The sequence below is a fragment of the Chelonia mydas genome, chromosome 7 (genome assembly GCF_015237465.2).
Source record: "Chelonia mydas isolate rCheMyd1 chromosome 7, rCheMyd1.pri.v2, whole genome shotgun sequence".
NCBI lineage: Eukaryota > Metazoa > Chordata > Testudines > Cheloniidae > Chelonia > Chelonia mydas.
The window spans coordinates 57,408,576-57,428,058 of NC_057853.1; the positions used below are offsets into that span (position 1 = coordinate 57,408,576).

At 48.7% G+C, this 19,483-nt stretch overlaps 1 protein-coding gene across 6 annotated transcripts in view; it reads right to left on the bottom strand.

The window, feature by feature from the left end:
- The window catches only part of ARHGAP22 (Rho GTPase activating protein 22), a 233,645-nt gene that overhangs the window by 36,252 nt on the left and 177,910 nt on the right, over window positions 1-19,483 (bottom strand). For 3 of the 6 annotated variants that reach the window (XM_037904172.2, XM_043552190.1, XM_043552189.1), the window contains one exon: window positions 18,471-18,647. In XM_037904172.2, coding sequence (XP_037760100.1) covers window positions 18,471-18,647 — 177 coding nt within the window. Of the gene's footprint in view, window positions 1-1,624; window positions 1,873-18,470; window positions 18,648-19,483 lie in introns of those variants that run through there. The other 3 variants (XM_043552188.1, XM_043552191.1, XM_027831252.3) reach the window with 2 other exon arrangements.

Here is a 19,483-nt window from a genome sequence, read left to right on the forward strand (position 1 = left end):
GGCAGTGCTTTGCTCTCAGTCTTTGATGATCCTGTTGAAAGATGTTACTGCCCTGCGCTGCTCTCTCTTCCCATCCCAGCAGATGTGGGAGCCAATGCCACTCAGCCTACAGACCCGCCTGCCAGGGTTAGACTAGAAATCAGGCCCAAAGCTATTGGCACCCAAACAGTTAACTCCTCTTGTCCTGTCCTTATCTAGAGTCAGGCGTTTTGTTTGGTTTCAAAGCAGTAAAAGAACATGCCTGGGACCACATCTTTAATCTCTGGAAGATCCAACAGATACCAGACAAATGGGTTAGAACAATTGGGGGCTGGGGAGTTCCAACAAGCTGCCTCTGTTCTTTAAAGAATTAGGTGGATCTCTGCAGACAACCAAGCCAGCAAGGATGCACTGACTCACAGACTGGCTCTCTGTCCCAGCCTAAAGAGCTCACCCACCAGCTCCAGGCATACAAACATGCTGTTCAGACATGCAGTGGGAAGAAAATATATCTTCTCCATCCCAATGAAACTACAGAGAGAAACAAGGAAGGCAGATCTTGGTTCCCTTTAGCTCAGATTGCTGCTCCAGGAGAACACAACACTCAGTATATGCTCAGAGTGAAAAGATCAAAGCAGATGTGTGTAGCTAACATGTGTGTGTGTGTGTGTGTGTGTGTGTGTTATTACACACACACAGCGAGACAGATTCAAGCACATATGCTCATCCTTGCATGCACATATATTCTCACCATGGACATGCATACTCACACACATTTGTCAGATTCAGACATAAATGACCACAAACACACACAGACCCAAGAGCTTGCACAGGGTTACATAATATGCTAACGCACATACGGACACCTGCACTATCTCTCTCTTACACTCCTCCCACCCCCCAACTGTCACTCTCACATACACAAAATCATGGATGGGCACAGGGTCAGCCACACACACACACCTCATTCCCACACAGCATCATGCATGCTCATCTCCATGCATGTGGACACATGAACACACATTCACCATCATACACAGACATACTCGTTTTCCTCACTTGTGTATATCAACACACACCCTCCAGTGCATGTCATTAGTATTTCAGTAGCAGCTACAGGCCCAATTGTGCAAAACACTGCATGCACATGCACACACAGAGGAAGTTCCTTCTCCTAAGAGCTTATGCTCTAACTAGACAAGGCAGACAGAGTGGGAGAAAGGGACGTAACAGACTATCAGGACTGGAGGAACAGAGAGATTATGAGACTTGCCCAAGGTCAAACAGGGAATCCCTGGTGGAGCTGGGAACTGAACTCTGATCTCCTTAGTCCTAGTCCCTTCAACAAAAGACCATCCTTCATGCGTATTAGGACATGTTCGCTCTCATGCTTATTCGTACACACACACACACAAATACTGATGCAAAAAACTCCCCCGAAAACCTCCTTAGCAGTTTGTTTGGGGTCGGGCGAAGACAGCATTTCTGGCCCTAGACCATATCCTCCTCACTGTTTTACCTCTGTAAAGATCAAATTTATATTTAGCCTGTGTCTGAGTTTCCCCAAGTATTAATGCAAAGATCTGCGTTTCCTCTAGCAAAAGGAAACCATAACAACAGTAAGCTCTGGAAAACTGTCGCGTACCTCTGGTTCTTGTGCAGCACTCAGCTACATGGCAGGCACTGAGCTTCAAGCAGAAGCCAGGCAGCGTCAGACAGCAGGAGCGGCAGAGAAAGAAAGTCCTGACTTCAGGCATCAGACACATTCTGAGTCCCAGCACTGGCAGCCTTCCATGCACCCAACGCTGGAGAGCGGAGAGCAGCCGGTGTGCCCTGGGAGATAATCTCAGCAGCACATCTGGTCTCAGCTCCACGACTCAGCATTAATTATGACTTGTGAAGAAAGCATTTGAAATATCCAATGAGATGCAGAGCTAGCCAGCAACCTCAGCAAGGGGAAAGAGAGACAGACAGGCAGGTAGGATCTTGCTCACCCTCCATGCTGCAGCCTGTGTAAACAGCTAAGTATGGGTCGCAAGTTTTAACAAAGGCATCCCCTATAGGCTCTGTAATATATTCATGCTCTAATTGCTTGTCAGATCTATTCCTGATAGCCGGGGGAAACTCAGCAACAGTTGCTGTCTGCATGTCATGCTCTTGGTCCCTTCGTGCTATTAGCTGCCCCACAGACAGTTTGTTGCCCCCACCTGACATTTTGATTGAATATCAAGTGCCAGAGTCAGAAATGCATCCCTCCCCACCTGAGTCAGTCATGGGGCATCCACTCAGCTCCAGGTTAATTTGTAGCTTCTCACACGGTCTAATAGAGGCAGAGTCTGAGCAGCAGGCCCAGCATAGCCTTACTGGCCACACCACATTTGTTTTAGTCATCCCCACAGAAGCTACCCAATGTTACTGTGAAGCACTGAGCGGGATAGTCAACAGGACAGAACAAACTAAGGGGCCCAGCCATATGGGGAGGGGTTTGCAAATGTGAAAGCAGACCCCACATATTGAACCCATGACCTCCAAGGCTAGAGGCATGAGTTGCTACAGCTTGAGCCAAGAGATCCACCCACCTTCTGGATCAAGCACAGCAGGAGAATGCGTAACACACTGACCAGTGGGTTCCAAAGAGCTTGGACACAATACAATAGCTTTACTTCACTCCATTTAAAAAATGGATCATAGAACTGCAGATCAGTGACCCACAACCCACCGGTACCATCGCCCCAAAATTGTGAGATGTGCCGAAGTTTGGCTAACTGTTCCCCCCCAGATAACTCCCATGAATGTAGCTGCCTATTCGCTTCTGGATATCTGGGGTCAAAATACCGCACATAAAGTCATTCATACAGCTTACGTTCATCTGAACTGAGAAGTCTAATGGTTCCAGCAGGGGCTTTCTAAACCTGATTATAACCCTAACATGATGCATGATCATGCACAACTTGCTTCACCTCTCTAGGCCTCAGTTTCCCCATATATAAAATCGGGGAAAGGCTACCGACTTACCTCACAGTCAGGCAGTTAGAGTTCAAGCACTGAGAGGTGCTGTGGGCCAGTGGTCGCCACCACCACCACGACTCAAAAGACATGAGTTCTAATCCTAGACCTGCTAGGTAACCTTGGGCAAGTTGTTTCCCCTCCCACCATTTGTCTATCCTGTCTATTTAGACTGTAAACTCCTTGGGGGAGAGACTATGCCTTACTGTGTGTATGTACAGCGCCTAGCACAACGAGGGCCATAATCTTGGTTGAGGCCTCTAGGTGCTGCTGTGATCCCAGTAACAATAATAAAACTCAGTGTTCGTTAGACTATTGAACTCTTGAATAGAAAACATTTGCAAAGGACCTGGAATTGGTTCTTGTCCCACGGGTGAATATGGCAGGCTACAGCTTACGGAAAACATGACCATGAGCTTCTGGAGGTCAGTAGGAAGCATGGGTGATAACTTGATGGTCCCATAATTATTCATAAAAGTTTCTGGCACTGCTTCCTGGAACACTGCCCCAAATTGTATCATGTGCACTAACAACAAGATAACAGAGACTGGGACTGCTGGGATGGATGCCCAGAGGATGGGAAAAGGCATGTGGAGGTTTTTATTTTTGTATATAGTGCTTCATTACTAACCCCTCATAGGGCACAGAGGGTCATCCCTGGTCACCCTCTCTCATTCAATGAAATGGAAAGGCAGCACCCAAAAAACTGATGAGGGAATCCTTTTGTACACAACACACAATTAACCTGTGGGACTCATTGTTACTAGGTACAAGTGAGGCCAAGACCTTAGCAGGATTCAGACACTGATCAGACATTTATACAGTTAATGAGAACATCACTATTTGCACTAGGTAAGATATAACCCCTATGCTTCATCAAAGGAAGGAAGGAACAAACAAAGGCTCCATGCGAGACAAAACAACCACACTGGCTCATATGGCAACCCAGCTAGGGTGACCAGATGAAACGGACAAAATATCAGGACACAAGCGGGAAGCAAAAAAAGTGGCTAGAGTTGCCAAGGCAAAAAAAAAACAACCCCACCAGAGCAGCCAAAGGCACAATATCGTGCATCGGTCGGGACGCGGGACTAAAAATCAGGACAGTCCCGATTTTATTGGGATATCTGGTCACCCTAAACTCAGCTGAAACACAAAATGGCAGCTGCCTCATAGTTGTTGCCTGCAGGAGACCACCCTACAGTTCAAGGTAGAGTACAAGGGCATGGGAACAGCAGGACAATGTCATATTGCAGTTACCATCTGATCTCCATTGGGTGGCCCATGTGAAGTAGGTCTCAGTCTAATTCAGAAGGACAGGATGCATGTTGAATACAGTATTCCCCATCCAAAAGCACGCAGAAATCATGAATCAAAGGCCAAACTGCCATGAGATTTTTCTTTTGTCTTTGAGTTTTGAGACATTAGGCTGGACATGGATCACACTTCCAAGCTTTTCTGGGCCAGCGCAAGGGCAAGAACCATACTTTTTAATCAGTATGAAAGCTGAGATTCTCACCTAAGCAGGAGCTGTGGATTGATGAAGGACACCCAATATTGCTAGACTCATGAGAAGGATTTGAGAGTTGGTGTGAATGGGTTCTCTCTTCACTTGCTGGAACCCCTAGCTGGCAGGACCTCTTTGGGAATCAAGCAGACACACACAGTCCACAAGGGTACCATCTCTTTATTACTGCTTATGCTCCAGGTATATCATAACATAGCAGCAGTTACATGGAACCCCCTTCCTGCCTCCTAGCTCAGCCTTTCACACTGCTTGCTTTATTCTCAGAGCTATCCAGCTGGTGAGCTAGTTGCCTCATTAGCTCATCAGGCTCCCTACAGGTGCACGTGTTCCCTTCTACCCATCCAAGCCCAAACTACCTAAGTCCCTCCTGCTCTAACTACAGCCAGAGCCCTTTGTGTTCTCAGCAACCAGGGTGCTGGCTTCCAAAGGGCTCAATTTCTAGCTGCTAACAGCAGCCTACCTCAGCTGGCAACACTGCATACAAATGACCATCACAACTGGCACTAGGTTCTCCAGCTAGGCAATGGAGACTGACCACCTCTCTCCCCGGGGAAATGGGGCTGCTGGCGGGAAGCGTATGCTGCCACTACCTGGGCTGCTCTTGTTCTGTTGCTAGAGTTTTGATCTCCAGAGCTACGTGGCAAGAAAACCCACCATGGATGTTCTGCTGGGGAGCTGAGCTGTTTGGGTCCCTGATACCCCAGCTTCGGCACAATGTACGGCTGGGGGTGGAGTCTCCTGGTATGCACTCATGAGCAGTTAGTCCATAGGGACCACAGCTGTGGGAAGGGGACCTGGCTGCACATGTCTTTACAAGCTTTGAGACTCAACCCAGGCTTGCTGGGAAGTTCACTCAGGCTCATAAACCCCCACAAAAACCTGGGCAGGTTTCTAGTTTGGTATCTGCCATAGGCCAAATTCAACCCTGAAACCAACAGCAGAACTCCAGGACGGTGAGCCCCCAGGAACTGCCATAAGGCTCCACTCCAACTCCGTGTGAATGGAACTTGCCTGCCTTCACACAGCTCCCCTGGGGGGTGCAGGTAGACTGATTCTGGGCCCAAGCTGCTACCTTCAGGGATGTAAGATCCTGGGGTTTGTTTTGCTTCTTTTTAGAGGTAGGGCCCAGTCTTAAAGTTTTAATCCAGATCTGACCTCCCTCAAAGTTTGGGCACATTCAGATCCAGAATTTCCACCTAAGGCCCATCTCTTAACCCAGCCAAACTCAGGTGGATGGATCACTTCCTTATGCCAACAGAAAGCTGCCAATCAAATAATTAAGAACAATCAGTCATACTGCTAAACTCAGCAGAAAATGATCTATGAATCCTCCTTCCCTGGGCACAGAACTATTCCCTTCTATTCCCTGCTCTCCCAAATGTTTGGGATAGATCCTCTTAACAAAACTCCACCTCACCCTGGCCCAGTATTCTGGACCAGGGAATAATTTACTGGTGTCTGAATGAAAATCAAAGCCTCAGCGTACAGAATCCTCTGCGTGCTGACTGAAATAACCTAGCAGTGTCAACCAGACCTGCATTTAGGACAAACATGAGACACCGTGCAAGCACTGAAAGGTTATTAAACATAACTGCTCATCTTTCCTTAGCAATGGGGGAGACTCAACTAATCCTGTCTAAACAGTTTTTCCATCTCTCTGAAGTACGACGGGAAGGAGCCTCATTAAACAGCGCAGTAAATTACACTGCAGCGGACTCTGCACGGCTTATTCTCTGAACTGAGCTTATAACTGTTTGCATGGAGAAAACAAAAAGATGATAAACAGCCCTGAGCATTGGTTAGCCACAACATCCAGAGTGCCATGCCAAAACTAGCCGCTTATTAGTCTGCTTCTCTCTAAACAACGACAAGAAATATTTGGAGAATGAAATGTCGAGAGCAACATAAAAATACCTTTCAAATGAACAGCAGTGATCTGATCTGAGCAAATATTCCTTGGAAAACTTGATCCTCCACACAATGCTATAACAACATGGGGAAACACACATTTGGTAAAGAGCTCTTCAATCTAGCGGGCAAAGGTATAACAAGACCCAATGGCAGGAAGCTGAAGCTGGACGAATTCAGACTGGAAATAAGATGTAAATTTTTTACAGTGAAGGTAATTAACCATTGGAACAATTTAGCAAGAGTTGTGGTGGATTCTCCATCACTGATCATTTTTAAATCAAGATTGGATGTTTTTCTGAAAGACCTGCTCTAGGACTTATATTGGTGAAGTTTTGTTACACAGGAGATCAGACCAGGTGGTTATAACGGTCCCATCTATGAAACCTTTCACTTCCATCACACCTTTCATCCAGGGACTTCTCACATTCATTCATTCATTCTCACCACTCACTTATGTGGTTGTCTCCCATTTTCAAGATAGGGAAACTGAGGCAAGAGATTAAAGTCCAAATTTTCAGAGTTATCATTAGTTCACTTTTTGGATGTCCGGCTTGGGATAGCTGGGTCCAGACTGGTATCTCACTCCCACGAGTGAGGTATTAGCTTGGAGGGTCTGGACCCCAGACCTTATTTCCCAGAGCTGTAGGCACCCTCAACTTCCATGGACTTTAATGGCAGTTTTGTTTGTACAAAGCAGCTAAATGAGATAGGAACATCTCTTCCCATTCCACTTCATCTGGAGCTCCCTGCTGCCCAGAAATGTATTATACGGATACTGGGTGTAAGTGAAGATCAAAATACGTATTACACAATAACATCTATTCCCACTAAAGAGCCTCATCATTAGAAAAGGGCTTCGAATCCCGCCCCCAGAGCCAACTGCAAGGATGATGGAGGGGTTCAGAATCTGGTGCTTGATCCAGGTCTGAATGTTGCTGCTGATCCCTGTCTTTCTAGTGGGCCGAACCAAAACCCTGGAAAGCCCTTGAACTTTGTTAGATTTGCAGGCTGGCTTTGGATCCAAATTTTGCAGCTTGGACCCATTTGAACTTATGGTGAATCTGTGACTTAGTGGGTAGCACACTGGACCAGCACTCCGTACTTGGCTTCTATTCCTGGCTCTGCCACTGGCTTGCTGGGTGACCGCTTTCCCGTGCCTCAATTTCTCCATCTGTAAAATGAGGATAATCATACTGACCTCCTTTGTAACTTGCTTTGTGATCTCGGGATGGAAAGCAATAGATAAGAGCTAGGGAATATTATTTTTTCAGACCAGTGATATGTAGATCACTTCACATAAAGTACCAATCAAAACCAGTGCCCCCAAACATTGCCAGGGCCCCAGACCTCAGCAACTTGGGTACCTGGGAAATGAATGGGATGATCACTGGAGTGCTTCTCCAAACCAAACCTCAGGAGTATCTGGCTCTGCTGGTAGCATACCCCCATAAACCTCTCATTGCTGAGTCAATTTCACACTCATAGTTTCACTTTGCTACATCCTTCAGGCTCAGAAAGAGAATTCAATCTATTTGCTAATTCTCATGCATGGTCTTTTACCTTTTACATCTAAATTTAAGTTGCAAAGAACAAAAAGCATAACTGAACAAGCCAAACCTCCTTTCTTATATGTGAAGGGTGAATTTCGGGTAAAAAAAAAAATCTAGCATAACCATGACACGCAATGCAGTAACCTACTCTTCCCACCTATGGAGCTGTTTGTGCTTGGGAGGCTGGAATGGCTGCCATTTGGCACTTTGAATTGCAAAAAGATTGCAATAGATATTGATGATTCCTCTGAGATCTGCATTTACAATGCAGCCCCGAACTCCTCCCACTTGTGAACTGATTCTGAACTGCCTGCCTTCCGTTCCCTTTAGAACAAAGGTGGGCAAACTACGGCCACATCCGGCCCGTGGCACCCTCCTGCCTGGCCCCTGAGCTCCTGGCCCAGGAGGCTAGCCCCCGGCCCCTCCCCTGCTGTTCCTCCTCCCCTGCAGCCTCAGCACGCCGCGCAGCCGGCACAACGCTCTGGGCAGCCAGGCAGCGCAGTTGCAGAGCCGCGGCCTGACTTGATGCTCTGGGCGGCCCGGCTGTAGCACCATCAGCCACCGGTGCTCCAGGCAGCGCGGTAAGGGGGTAGGAGGGGTTGAATAGACGGCAGGGGAGTTTGGGGGCGGTGGTCATGGGCCGGGGGTGTGGATAGCGGTCGGGGAGGGTCAGAGGGTGGGGAACAGGGGGGTTGGATGGGGGAGGGGTTCCAGGGGCAGTCAGGAATGGGGGGGGGGGTTGGATGGGGCGGCAGGGGGCAATCAGGGGCAGGGAGTCCAGGGGCGGTCAGGGAACAGGGAGTGGTGGATGGGGCAGGAGTCCCAGGGGAGCTGGCAGGGGGCCAGAAGCAGGGGGGTCAGATAGGAGGCGGGGGCTGGGCCACGCCTGGCTGCTTCGGGAGACACGGTCCTCCATACAATTTTGAAAATCCGATGTGGCCCTCAGGCCAAAAAGTTTGCCCACCCCTGCTTTAGAAGAAAGCACAGAACTGGGCAACAGTGGAGACTCATTCCCAGTTCTGCCAGTGACTTCCCCTGTGTGACTGCTCTGTGCCTACTAATGCTTCTCTAGTTCACCAGAGGGGGGGGAAGCTGATTTACCAATGGTGCTCTCCATCCAGACTAAGATTCTCTGATGGAAGGTGTTCATAGCTTGCCTTCTGCTAAAGATATTTGTGGGCAACTAACTCCACTGCATCCCTGTCTGTCCAGCTAGGAAAAATCCTATTCTCTGAGACTGGGACAAGCGAAGTCGAATCACTCACTGCTCATGGGGAAGCTACCGACCTCCACTGAGAAACCACATGTCCTGACTGAGCAGCAGTGTCCAGCTTGATGCTGAAAATGAGAACTGACCCCAGGCTCAGTCAGTGTCCTTGTCCGTTCCCGCCCAGGGTGGATGTGGTAGTGGGGAAGAGAACACACACAGTTAGCACTGTGCCCCCTGTCCCCTGCTGCAGTCTGGGGCATAACAGGGCCAGAGGAGGAGTCCAGGAATCAGGAGGAAGGCTGGTCTACTGGCTAAAGTACTGGCCTGGGAGTCAGACCTGGGTTCTAATCACAGACCTGCTGTATGACTTTAGGTAGACTCTTCCTACCCTTTATCTGTCTGGTCTGTTTTGAGTGTGACCTCTCACTAGGGGTATACACAGCCCAGTGGGGCCTCTGCTTGCTATTTTAATAACAACAAAGCGGCACAGGTTCTTATTCAGGTGGCATTTACTAATGAGGCAGGAACAAATCTTGTCTCAGGACTGACATGCTCAATTTGCCTAGAATTGGTAAAGTTAGATCAAAATCAGATCAGTAACAGGCCCATTGCTGTTCCCCCTGAAACTCCTGTACACAGGTGAGCTGCCTGCTGCAGTTCCTGTACCTCCTCCACCAGGCCAGGTGATCCACCATTAACCTGGGAATCAGGAAAAAGGAGGACAACTTCCTGGAGCTTAAACCCCAGTGGACAATGAGCCTGGATGGGTCAGGAATGTTACAACACAGAGATATGCGGTGGCTTTCACCCCTAGGGCAACAGCTGGATTCCAGCCAGAGCCCTTAGTGGCAAGCAAAGAAGAACCTCAGAGGAGCTGGAAAAGCACTGGAAGGTTCAGAAGTTTATTCAAACATCGTGGGGATGGAAAGAGCAGGGAAGCTGCCCTTTTTTGTGGCATTCAGGCATTCCTGAACCAGGACATGAGGAATTCTGTTTAAATAAGTTAACAAAACTTTTCTGAGCCGTCTCAGCAGAGGCTCAGGACGGAGTGGGCCACGGCCCGCAGCCCAAAAGATAGCAGGTGGGTGGGGACTGTAAAGCTGAAGGCCTACTACTGGGGGGAAGGGGGAGCTTCCAGTACTTATGAGGGTCCCAGAGTAGCTGAAGAGATTGGAGGGTCCCACAAAGGGTTAAATCTGCTGCCTGCAGGCAGCTAGCTACCTTTCTCCTTTAATACAGATTCTCGCAACATTCAAAGAAACAACACAGAGATATTAAAAAACTTGCCTGCAAGCTGAGAAACACCACAGGTACATATTTGGCCTATTAATCACCTACTGCCATGGCCTGCTCTGAGAGCCAGGGGGGCTTTGAGCCTGTCAGCTTTCATAAACCTAGCACAAACATGGCCAGTGCTCGCAGAGGAGGCTTGTGCGGGAAACCAAGAATGTGGCAGGAAGTAATGTGAGTGACTCAGTCAGGGGGCACTTCCCCTTTTGAGTCAGCCCCCAGGCACTGCCCCTAGCAGGGCTGGAGGCAGACATTAAAAAATCTAATGTAACAAATCTGTGGCCATCTAAGATTTCACCGTTATCACTTGGTGGTGGCACACTATGGCAAACAGGAATGGAATTCAGATCAGTCTACTGATGAACACAGGCTCCCTCATACTTGATCTAGAGGAGAATCACCATCAGCAGTAAAGGGCATATGAAACAGACATGAGCAGTTCTGACTGTCTCCAGTAGAGGGCTGAGGTGCAAATACACATACGAGCCTCTTGATGAGAATTTGTAATGCAATAGGGGCTCTTTTGGGAAAAAAACGTGCTGCAGTCAGACTATCTTCAAGGAAGGGATTGTGATTTCTGTGTCCACCCTGCACAATGGGGCCTGAGGCCTTTGGCTGCTGCTGAGAGCTCCATGTAAAGAGGAACCTCTTTGCAGGACACAAGAAGTGTTATTGGTCCCACAAAATCCAGGAACTATGCTACACATTCTTGAGTGCCATCTATTGGCACCTTATTTACATATATGCATTCAGACATCTTGTTAGAACACTCCGATATCAGGAGCTACTGTCATATTAATAATTTACTAGCACTGTAATAGTGCAGAAGAGGCTGTGTGGCACAGAAACAAGGTACTACTACTTCTAGCCAATAGAGGGAGCTTGTGGTTTGTGGGCTAGTCCAGCACACCCTCTAACACAGTACAAGCCCTTGTCCTTTCATGGGCCCTAAGGACTTACGTGCTGCACTGTGGCTATACCTGCCACTATATATAAGGAAGCTATTATATTGCCCAGCAGACACCATTCTTGGCCCCTGGTGCCCATGACCTCACAAGCTAAGAGACAATGAGCCAGGCCCCCAGCTGGTGGAAGCCATAGAGCTAGTCCAATTTACAGCACCTGAGGGATCTGGCTCATTGTCTCCACTCTCTGCAGCAGCACGAACACTAGCCTCACCCGCAGCTTTCAGTTCCAAGGTTCTGGGGGCGCGTGTCTCTCCCTGGTTGGAGTGGTGCTAACACACTTCACATGGTGCCCCACACCGCTGGGCGCTGCTCTGAACCTTCCATATTCCTGGGCTGTCACACATCTCTATCTGGAGCCAGGCAAAGCTTGGGTGTTTCCGCAGAGTTGCAAAGTCATAGCTTTATAGACTATAAAGCCAGAAGGGTCCACTTTGACCACCAAGTCTAAGCTCCTGGGTAGCACAGGCCAGAGAACTTCCCTGAATTAATTCCTAGAGCAGATGTTTTAGAAAAAATGTCCCATCTTAATTTAAAAATGGCCAGTGCTGGAGAATCCACCCCAGCCCTTGGTCAATTGTTTTCTGGAAGCTTAAAAGTCATATGTGTGGAGGGAGTGAACCCCACATGGCAGAAACCTAGGAGTTTCTCATGAAGCCCTGAGAAATGGAACAGCTCTGGTTCATCTCTAGACAGTAAACTCAAGGGCAGTGGTTTTCAAACTTTTTGTATTGGTGACTCTTTTCACACACCAAGCCTCTGAGCACACCAAGCCCCCTCCTTATAAATTAAAAACAGGGGAGTAATTTAATGTAATGGGGGCTCAGGACTGTCTGCCCACAGAGCTGAAGACCCACACCCCCATGTAACCACCTTGCAACCCTCTGAGGGGTCACGACCCCCAGTTTGAGAACCCCTGCTCTAGGGGTCAGGGCTGTGGAAGCCCCCTAGGTCACTTAGGAACACAAGTCCCATTGATGTTCACCCCAGGCATGGTCTTTGCCTTGTAATAGTCTATATGCCCTGTTCCAGTAGCTGTAACCACCTCTGCAGTGGACCAGCGCAGGGTCAGATCCAGGGCTCATGCTTTCTGCAAGTCTGAAGTCTATGCAGGATCTGATTAATAGGTCCATCTTTATCTCTTTTCTAGTACAGAACAGAAACAGTAGCCAAAGGGAAGGACAGCCCCATGGTGAGGGTGCTAGCCAGAGATCTAGGCCTGCTCCATCACAGACAGCCTGTGTGATGTTGGGCAAGTCACTTGGCCTCTTTGTGCCTCAGTTTCCCCATCTGTACAATGGGGATAATAGTCGCGCCCTGCCTCACAGGAGTGTTGTGAAGATAAATACATGGTGAGGTGCCCAGACGCTATGACAATGAGCCCATAGGGGTACCTTAGATATTAGGTAAATCAGGTCTCATTGTATTCCAGGGGCAGACTTGAGAGGCAAAGAAGATGCGGAACAGACTGCTGTGTTTGGGGGGGGAGGGGGAGGTGCAGATAGCTTTGCCCCATACCAGACTCAGTCTTCTCCCAGTCCTGTGCCTCAGTTTCTCTATCTGTAAGAGGAGATCCTGACTTCTGCTGCTGCAAATACTGACTGGGGTTAAGCTGATCATAACCTCCTCACAGATACTTTGTCCTTCCACTTGTCCCAGGTGGATCTTTCTGAATTCATCCATTCCCTTAAGACAGACCCCTCCTCTATTCCTCTTCCTTTGCCTGAGTCTGTCTCCCACCACCAGACAAGACTGACTCTGGGTTGGAAGAACAAACAGTGATAAAACTAGCCGGGCGCCAGTTGTATCTCTGTGCAGAGATAACACCACACACGGGAGGCAAGGCAAACACCCAGCAGCTGCTCAGGGAGCAAACCGGGTTCTAGCCCGCCTCCCAGTGCGCCCTTCCCTGCCCCATGTGAAGGAAGGAAAACACGGCACACGCGGTGCCTGCACAACAGAGACATGGACGGAACAACGCTAGAGGAGTCTGGCCTCCACTTCGTTCCAGGGCAGCATCTCAGCTGTGTAATTACACTCGGCATTGTGAAGATAAGAGGAGCCATCTACCTGGCCCATATTGCTACAGTACTGTGTGCACCCACAATCCTGAATGGACTCTGTGCTCACAACAGTCCCACAGGGAAATCCCCATTGTACACAAGGAAAACATAGGCACAAGACAGTTTAAATGATTTATCCCAGATCACACTGAATCTAGGGCTAATCTAGGAGCTGAACCCTCCCCAAATCTGAGCGCAGTGTCCTAGCCACTAAACTGCCCAGCTTCCCAGTGGGCATGTGAGTCTGATGGGAATATCTGGCACTCCAGAATAACCGTGTTTTACCTTCATACAGCAACTTCCATGCAAGGCAGAGTCATTAATTCAGCCTGGGTGGGGCGATCCGTGAGTCAGCAGTGAGGGCACAGACACAGGGACCCAGCTGCTCCAGGCAGGTCACTCAGCTGCCTCACCGTTTCTGGGAATTCCTGCATTTCCCTGGACAGATCCCAGATTAGAGGATCTGGATCCAAGGTTCCCCTGTCGGCTGAGCGGAGGGTCTCAGCGAATTAGGGTTTGTCTACATGGGGCAACTGACTGGAACAGCTCCTTGGGTGGACGCTCTTTTTCAGAATGAGCACGCTAATTACCCTGGAATAAAGTGCTGTATTGCAGAACAGAGGGCAAACCCGGAGCTACTCCTGTCAATTTCCTGGTGTAGACAAGTTCTTAAAGCAGGGCTGGCTCATTCTGCTTGAGGCAGGCACACTCCTGCCCCTGGTGGTCTGATGCTAGCTATGGCCATGGCAACAGCCCCAGAGCAGGGAGATCTGTGCACTTGGGGGCTGGGGGAGGAGACCAGGAGGCAGGAGTGGCAGCAGAAAGGCCAAGCGTGGAGATGAGATGCTATCTAAACTAGCCAGACCTTGCCAGGCTTGGGGGTGGGGGATAAGCTGGGCTGCCGGGGGCAGAGAAGGGCAGGCATTGCGTCGCAGACTGAACAGGGGGAATGAGGGGGAAGAGAGAAAGGGGAGCAGGGAGCCACCCATGTCCAGAGAGATCAGGAGGAAGAGAAAAGAAAGGAAATACATAACTGTGTAGCCCAGCCTAACGCAGTCTGGATCTCTGCCAAGCTAGCACTGATCCAGCAGAGAGGTCTACGCATTAGCTGCAGCCTCACAGCTCCCATGCCCGGGTTTTCAGGCAACAGAGGCTCATGCTTTCAGAAGCACAGGCCCTAGCTTCAATCCCTCAGCCAACCTGAGCGGGGTTTCATTAGGTGAGACAATGAAGGAACAAGAACCGTGGGGAAAGTGAACAACCAGCCAGGCCCTGCTTAAAGCAGCCAATGCTCACTGGCTTTTGCTGGAATGAGCAAACATTACCATGCCCACTGAAGCGAAAACCTCACCCTTCCCCTCCACCAAAGCAGCATCACACAGCTGCTTTGGTGGATGCTGGGAGGTGCAGCAAAACGCAGCATTGTGAAGCAAGTCTGTGGTACCCTGCATCGCCGGTCTGTGCTGTAACCACTAGACCACACTGCACCATTCTGCAGTGCTGCTGCAAACACGCTGTAAGGGAGAATAGGGAAAAAACAGCAGGACTGTGGGGACTGGAGGCAACTCTCCATCTAAAGAGAAGGGCACCCCTAGTGGCAAGAAGGGGAAGCATGAAGCAGCATTTGTGGGTCTGACTTGCATGTCTGTCATGGAGCCACACACAGGTGCCCCACAACGGGCAGATTCTGCTCTTGGCCACGGGGCATAAATGCAGAGTAACTCCATGAACGTCAGTGGTGCAAACGAGATTTGTTCCTGAGAGAGTGAGGCAGGATCAGCTGGAGTTTTAATGAAGCCTGGATAACACTTCACAGCCCAGCTGTATCCATTCATTTTAAATGTCTGCTCTTTAAAATAAAAACCAGCCACAAACAAACCCAATGCACACAGCTCCTTTCTAAAGCTGAGCTCCCAAAAACCTCTGTTCTGGCTGCAACTGACTAGACGCAGGAGAACCTGTTAGAAACCACATGGGCCCTAAACAAGCCAGCCTTCTCCAACAGGCTCAGGAGCCCACGGATTTTATTTTAAGGCCGAATTTAAAAGTTGTTTCAAAGCATAAACTCTGTGTGGCACTTAAGTCTGCACCGGTCTGGAATTAATGAGGTGGGATTCTTAGCAGCTTTGGGGTGTTTTCAGATTCTTTTTTGAAAGGCTGTGCCGGTTCGTGTGCCCGCACCGACATGTCCCCCATCCTCTTTGATTGAGGACTCTCTTCAATACATCCACAAAGATGAAAGCATGTGGCTAAGCCGCCCCTTTTATCTTGGCATAATTCATTTTCACATCCTATCAACCTTCTCCAGGGCTGGATATTTACATAATAATAATAATAAAGACTGATTTTTTCCTCCCTAGTTTCAAATATTAAAACGTGTCGACAGATAAGACTTGGAGTTAAAATTATTCGGTTAAAACACAAAGAGACAGCTTTGTTTACAGCCTTCCCATGCAGTGAGCTAGGCTGAAATACCACATACAAAGAGCCCTGCTCTGATTCCAGGCAAAGGGGTGTGTGTGAATTTGGTCATTTCCTCAAAGCCTGATAAATACTTCAGAAATGAATATAGCAACTAGATCTCCTGGTGATTGGCATGCTATAAATACTAGGGAAAGGAAGAGAGACATAGATAAAACAGGCAGGTATGATAGCCAGAATGGGGTTAGGCATTATTTACAATTAATACTGGTCAATGAGCTGAAGTGAAATGACCAGAATTTTTTTTCCCAGCTGCTTGGCAATTACATTGTAATGGCTCTCTGACCTAGTGAATAGGGCAGTGCAATGGGGCTCAGGAGTCCTGAGTTCTAGTCTTGGCTCTGCCGTTGGCCTATTGGGTAACCTTGAGCAAGCCACTTCCCTGCTCTGTGCCTCCATTTCCTCATCTATACAATAGAGATAGGGATACTGACCTCCTTTGTAACGTACTTTGAGATCTACTGATGATGAGAGCTAGATATTAATATTATTACAGGGCCTGATCCAGCTCTCACTGACATCCCTGGTAGCTGGGTTGGGCCCAGTGTGTCTGAAAACAGTGACAGAGGAACCACACTGACTTTCCTTCTTTATTATCCTGCTCCTAGTCTACAGCGTTGCCACCTCTCATGATTTATTCTCAGTCTGATGATAGCTGTTTTCCCCCTAAAGCTCCAGCTCCTGGAGTCATGGGATTATGGGAGAACATCAGATTTAATTCTTAAAATCCCCCCACAAGTTTCTAGCCCTCATGGTTGCAGAGAAAAGCTTGGAAGCTTGCGTGCACCTCGGAGGCTCAGAAACCAGAAGGCCAAGCAAAAATACCCAAAAATGTATTTAAAAAACCTCTTGATTTTGAAGTCAATTTTGAGCTTTTTGGGCCTAAATGCAGATTTTTGGATTCCTTAGGGTTGGCAATGCTGAGTCCAGAGCCAGTGGATTTACCCTTAACTGTAGAAGTCAGCCTAACATTACTTCAAGAGAGTCATAAGTCCTTGGTCATGTTGACAATAAAAATACCCAAACACACGACAGCAGGAAAACTGACGCCATCTGCCCTGGAGGAGGACACTGTCACAGAGACATCTCCTGCACTGAACTGCTGCTTGTCTCAGTTTTCCTTGCAGTGTTTGCTGTGTGGGCCAGCTAAAGTGGTCTCTAACAGACCTACGCAGGCTCCATCAAAAGCACAATCTCTAGCTGTGGTTGCACCGATGCATTCTGGGATTCCTGACACCCCTGGAGGAAGCATCTTTGGAGTAAACTGAAAATGTGGGCATGGCACTGCGTACTGGGCTTAGGAGGAGCAACTGAATCAGTGCATCCTGTTGCTTGTGGGGATGCCGCTGCAGATTAGATTACATCCAACCAAACTGGGGCAGAGGCCTTGTCCTAGATGTTGCAATGGATACTTGTGCCCATGGTACAACAGCTGTTCCAGGGGTTTTACAAAGCACTGTACAGATACCACAAGCATAGACCACAGTCAGATAGGCAGCAAGGCCTTTGGCCTAGCTTGTCAGAGGTATTTAGGTGCCTAAGTCCCATTGATGTTGATGGAAGTTAGGCACCTAAATACCCTTGAGGATCTGGATGCTTCTGCCTAGGGTAGGCAAGGCCTCAGAGGAAGGGAGACATTACTGTGAGACTACCGCTGCCTCCCGACATTCCTCAATGCAGCCGAATCTGGGCATTCCAAATCATGAGTCAGTCCCCGCCAAATTCAGCAGATTGGCATAAAAATCATGAGATTAAAAAAAAGTTGGGTTTTGTATTGGCCTTGTGATGACTGAGCCTTCTGGCTAGACAGGGGTCACGTTCTCAAGCTTTTCCCCACAGCCAGGAGGGCCAGAAACTTAATCTCAGCATTAAAAAGTCTTGTGTAATCACAGAGCTCCAGGAGCAGGGGATTTAGGTAAAACATCAAAATCGTGAGACTGGAGATAAAAATCACAGGAGTCGGCAACACTGATTACCCTCTCAGGTGGGTCCTGGGTCTGACCCTGCAGTTCTTACACAGACAAAGACACCCAATGAAGACACCCAAAGACAAAGACACCCAATGATCCTTGCACACAGGCTGCAGGATCGGGCCCTATCTTTGTCAAGTGGAAGGTGATGCTGCCTTTCAGATGTCCTGAGAGTTTGGAAATGGGCATCTGGCCCAGTGGTGGAGAATGGAGGTGACTGGACACCCTCCTTCTCAGCAAAAAAGGAAACAGGAGGCGGAGTCAGGGACTAGGGAATAAAAATAGCTGTAAACAATGAGTTAAAATAATAATAATAATAATAATACAATGTTATTTCTTCCACCAATCAGCTTCTTTGGTGGGGGCAGTTTTACATACTGTCGAGGAGGAGAAATGTGGGTTCACCCCCACCCCCAAATTGCGCTTTACAAAGCTTCAGGAAGAGGAGAGTTTAGCTAGGCATTGCAGTGATTTTACAGTGCTACATGTACCCTAGTATCACAAGAATATGTTTTACCTTGAGGCAACAGTTTTAATTTATGTGCATGTGAGCTATGTGCAATACCTCCACCAAAGGGAGCCCATATGACCCGCCGGATGGCTTTCACCCAATCTTCCATCTCGTTCTGGGAATTAGCCATGAGCAGGAAGGCTTCATGATTGACAGGCATCTTTTCTCGGTCCCCCGCACCACCTGCAAAACAAAACACACACCTCGGTTAGCGTCCAGCCCAGGAGTGAACCCTTGTCTCTAAAACCACCACGGGCCTCGCCCAAGCTAGCCTTGCTGGGTTCGCTTGGTGCCCACTTTGCACTGATGTACAGGATCACACAGGGCACATGTCCGTGGCCTGGCGTGAAGCCAGTGTCCCAGTGGGTGCTGCTGACAGAACGTGCCACTAGGCTCACCAACATGCAAGGGGATAGGTGTAATCTGCATTATCCTAAGGACAGTGCAGCCCAGCCCTCCTGCCAGCGGCCAGCTATACCCGTCTGTGCTGAGGTATTGGGAGGGTTGGCTCCATCCTCTTTACGGTGATTCAGTGCCCTTGGGGCGCCAGAGGGAAGACGGGGCTGGACAATCTAGTTGTAGAAGTCACATGCTGCAAGAGAGAGGAATCAAGGTGTGGGCATCTGGCTACGATTACCCCAGTGATAGATTTAACAATCAAGATCATCACTGGAGCAGATCAGAAAGCTAGACATGCTGCATGATGAGACTACGGGCAGAATTCAAAACCTGCCATGTCCAGGAGGATCCACATCAAATCTAGACTCCAGCTTTGAGCTGAACCAGATATAGAGCTCAGGCTTAGTCTGGATGGCCCTTGGAACCTCTGGAGCGGTCATCAAGGAGCCAGAGAGATTATGAGATTTTAACATCTTGAGCAGCAGAAATCTCACAAGACCAGCTGTTCTCATGAGATTTTCAACATCTGGAGCCACTTCTGAACCTGGAGCTGGAAGAGTGCCACCCCCGCATTCCCATCCGTTCTGGTTTTGGATCCACCCCAGAACCAGCATTTTAGG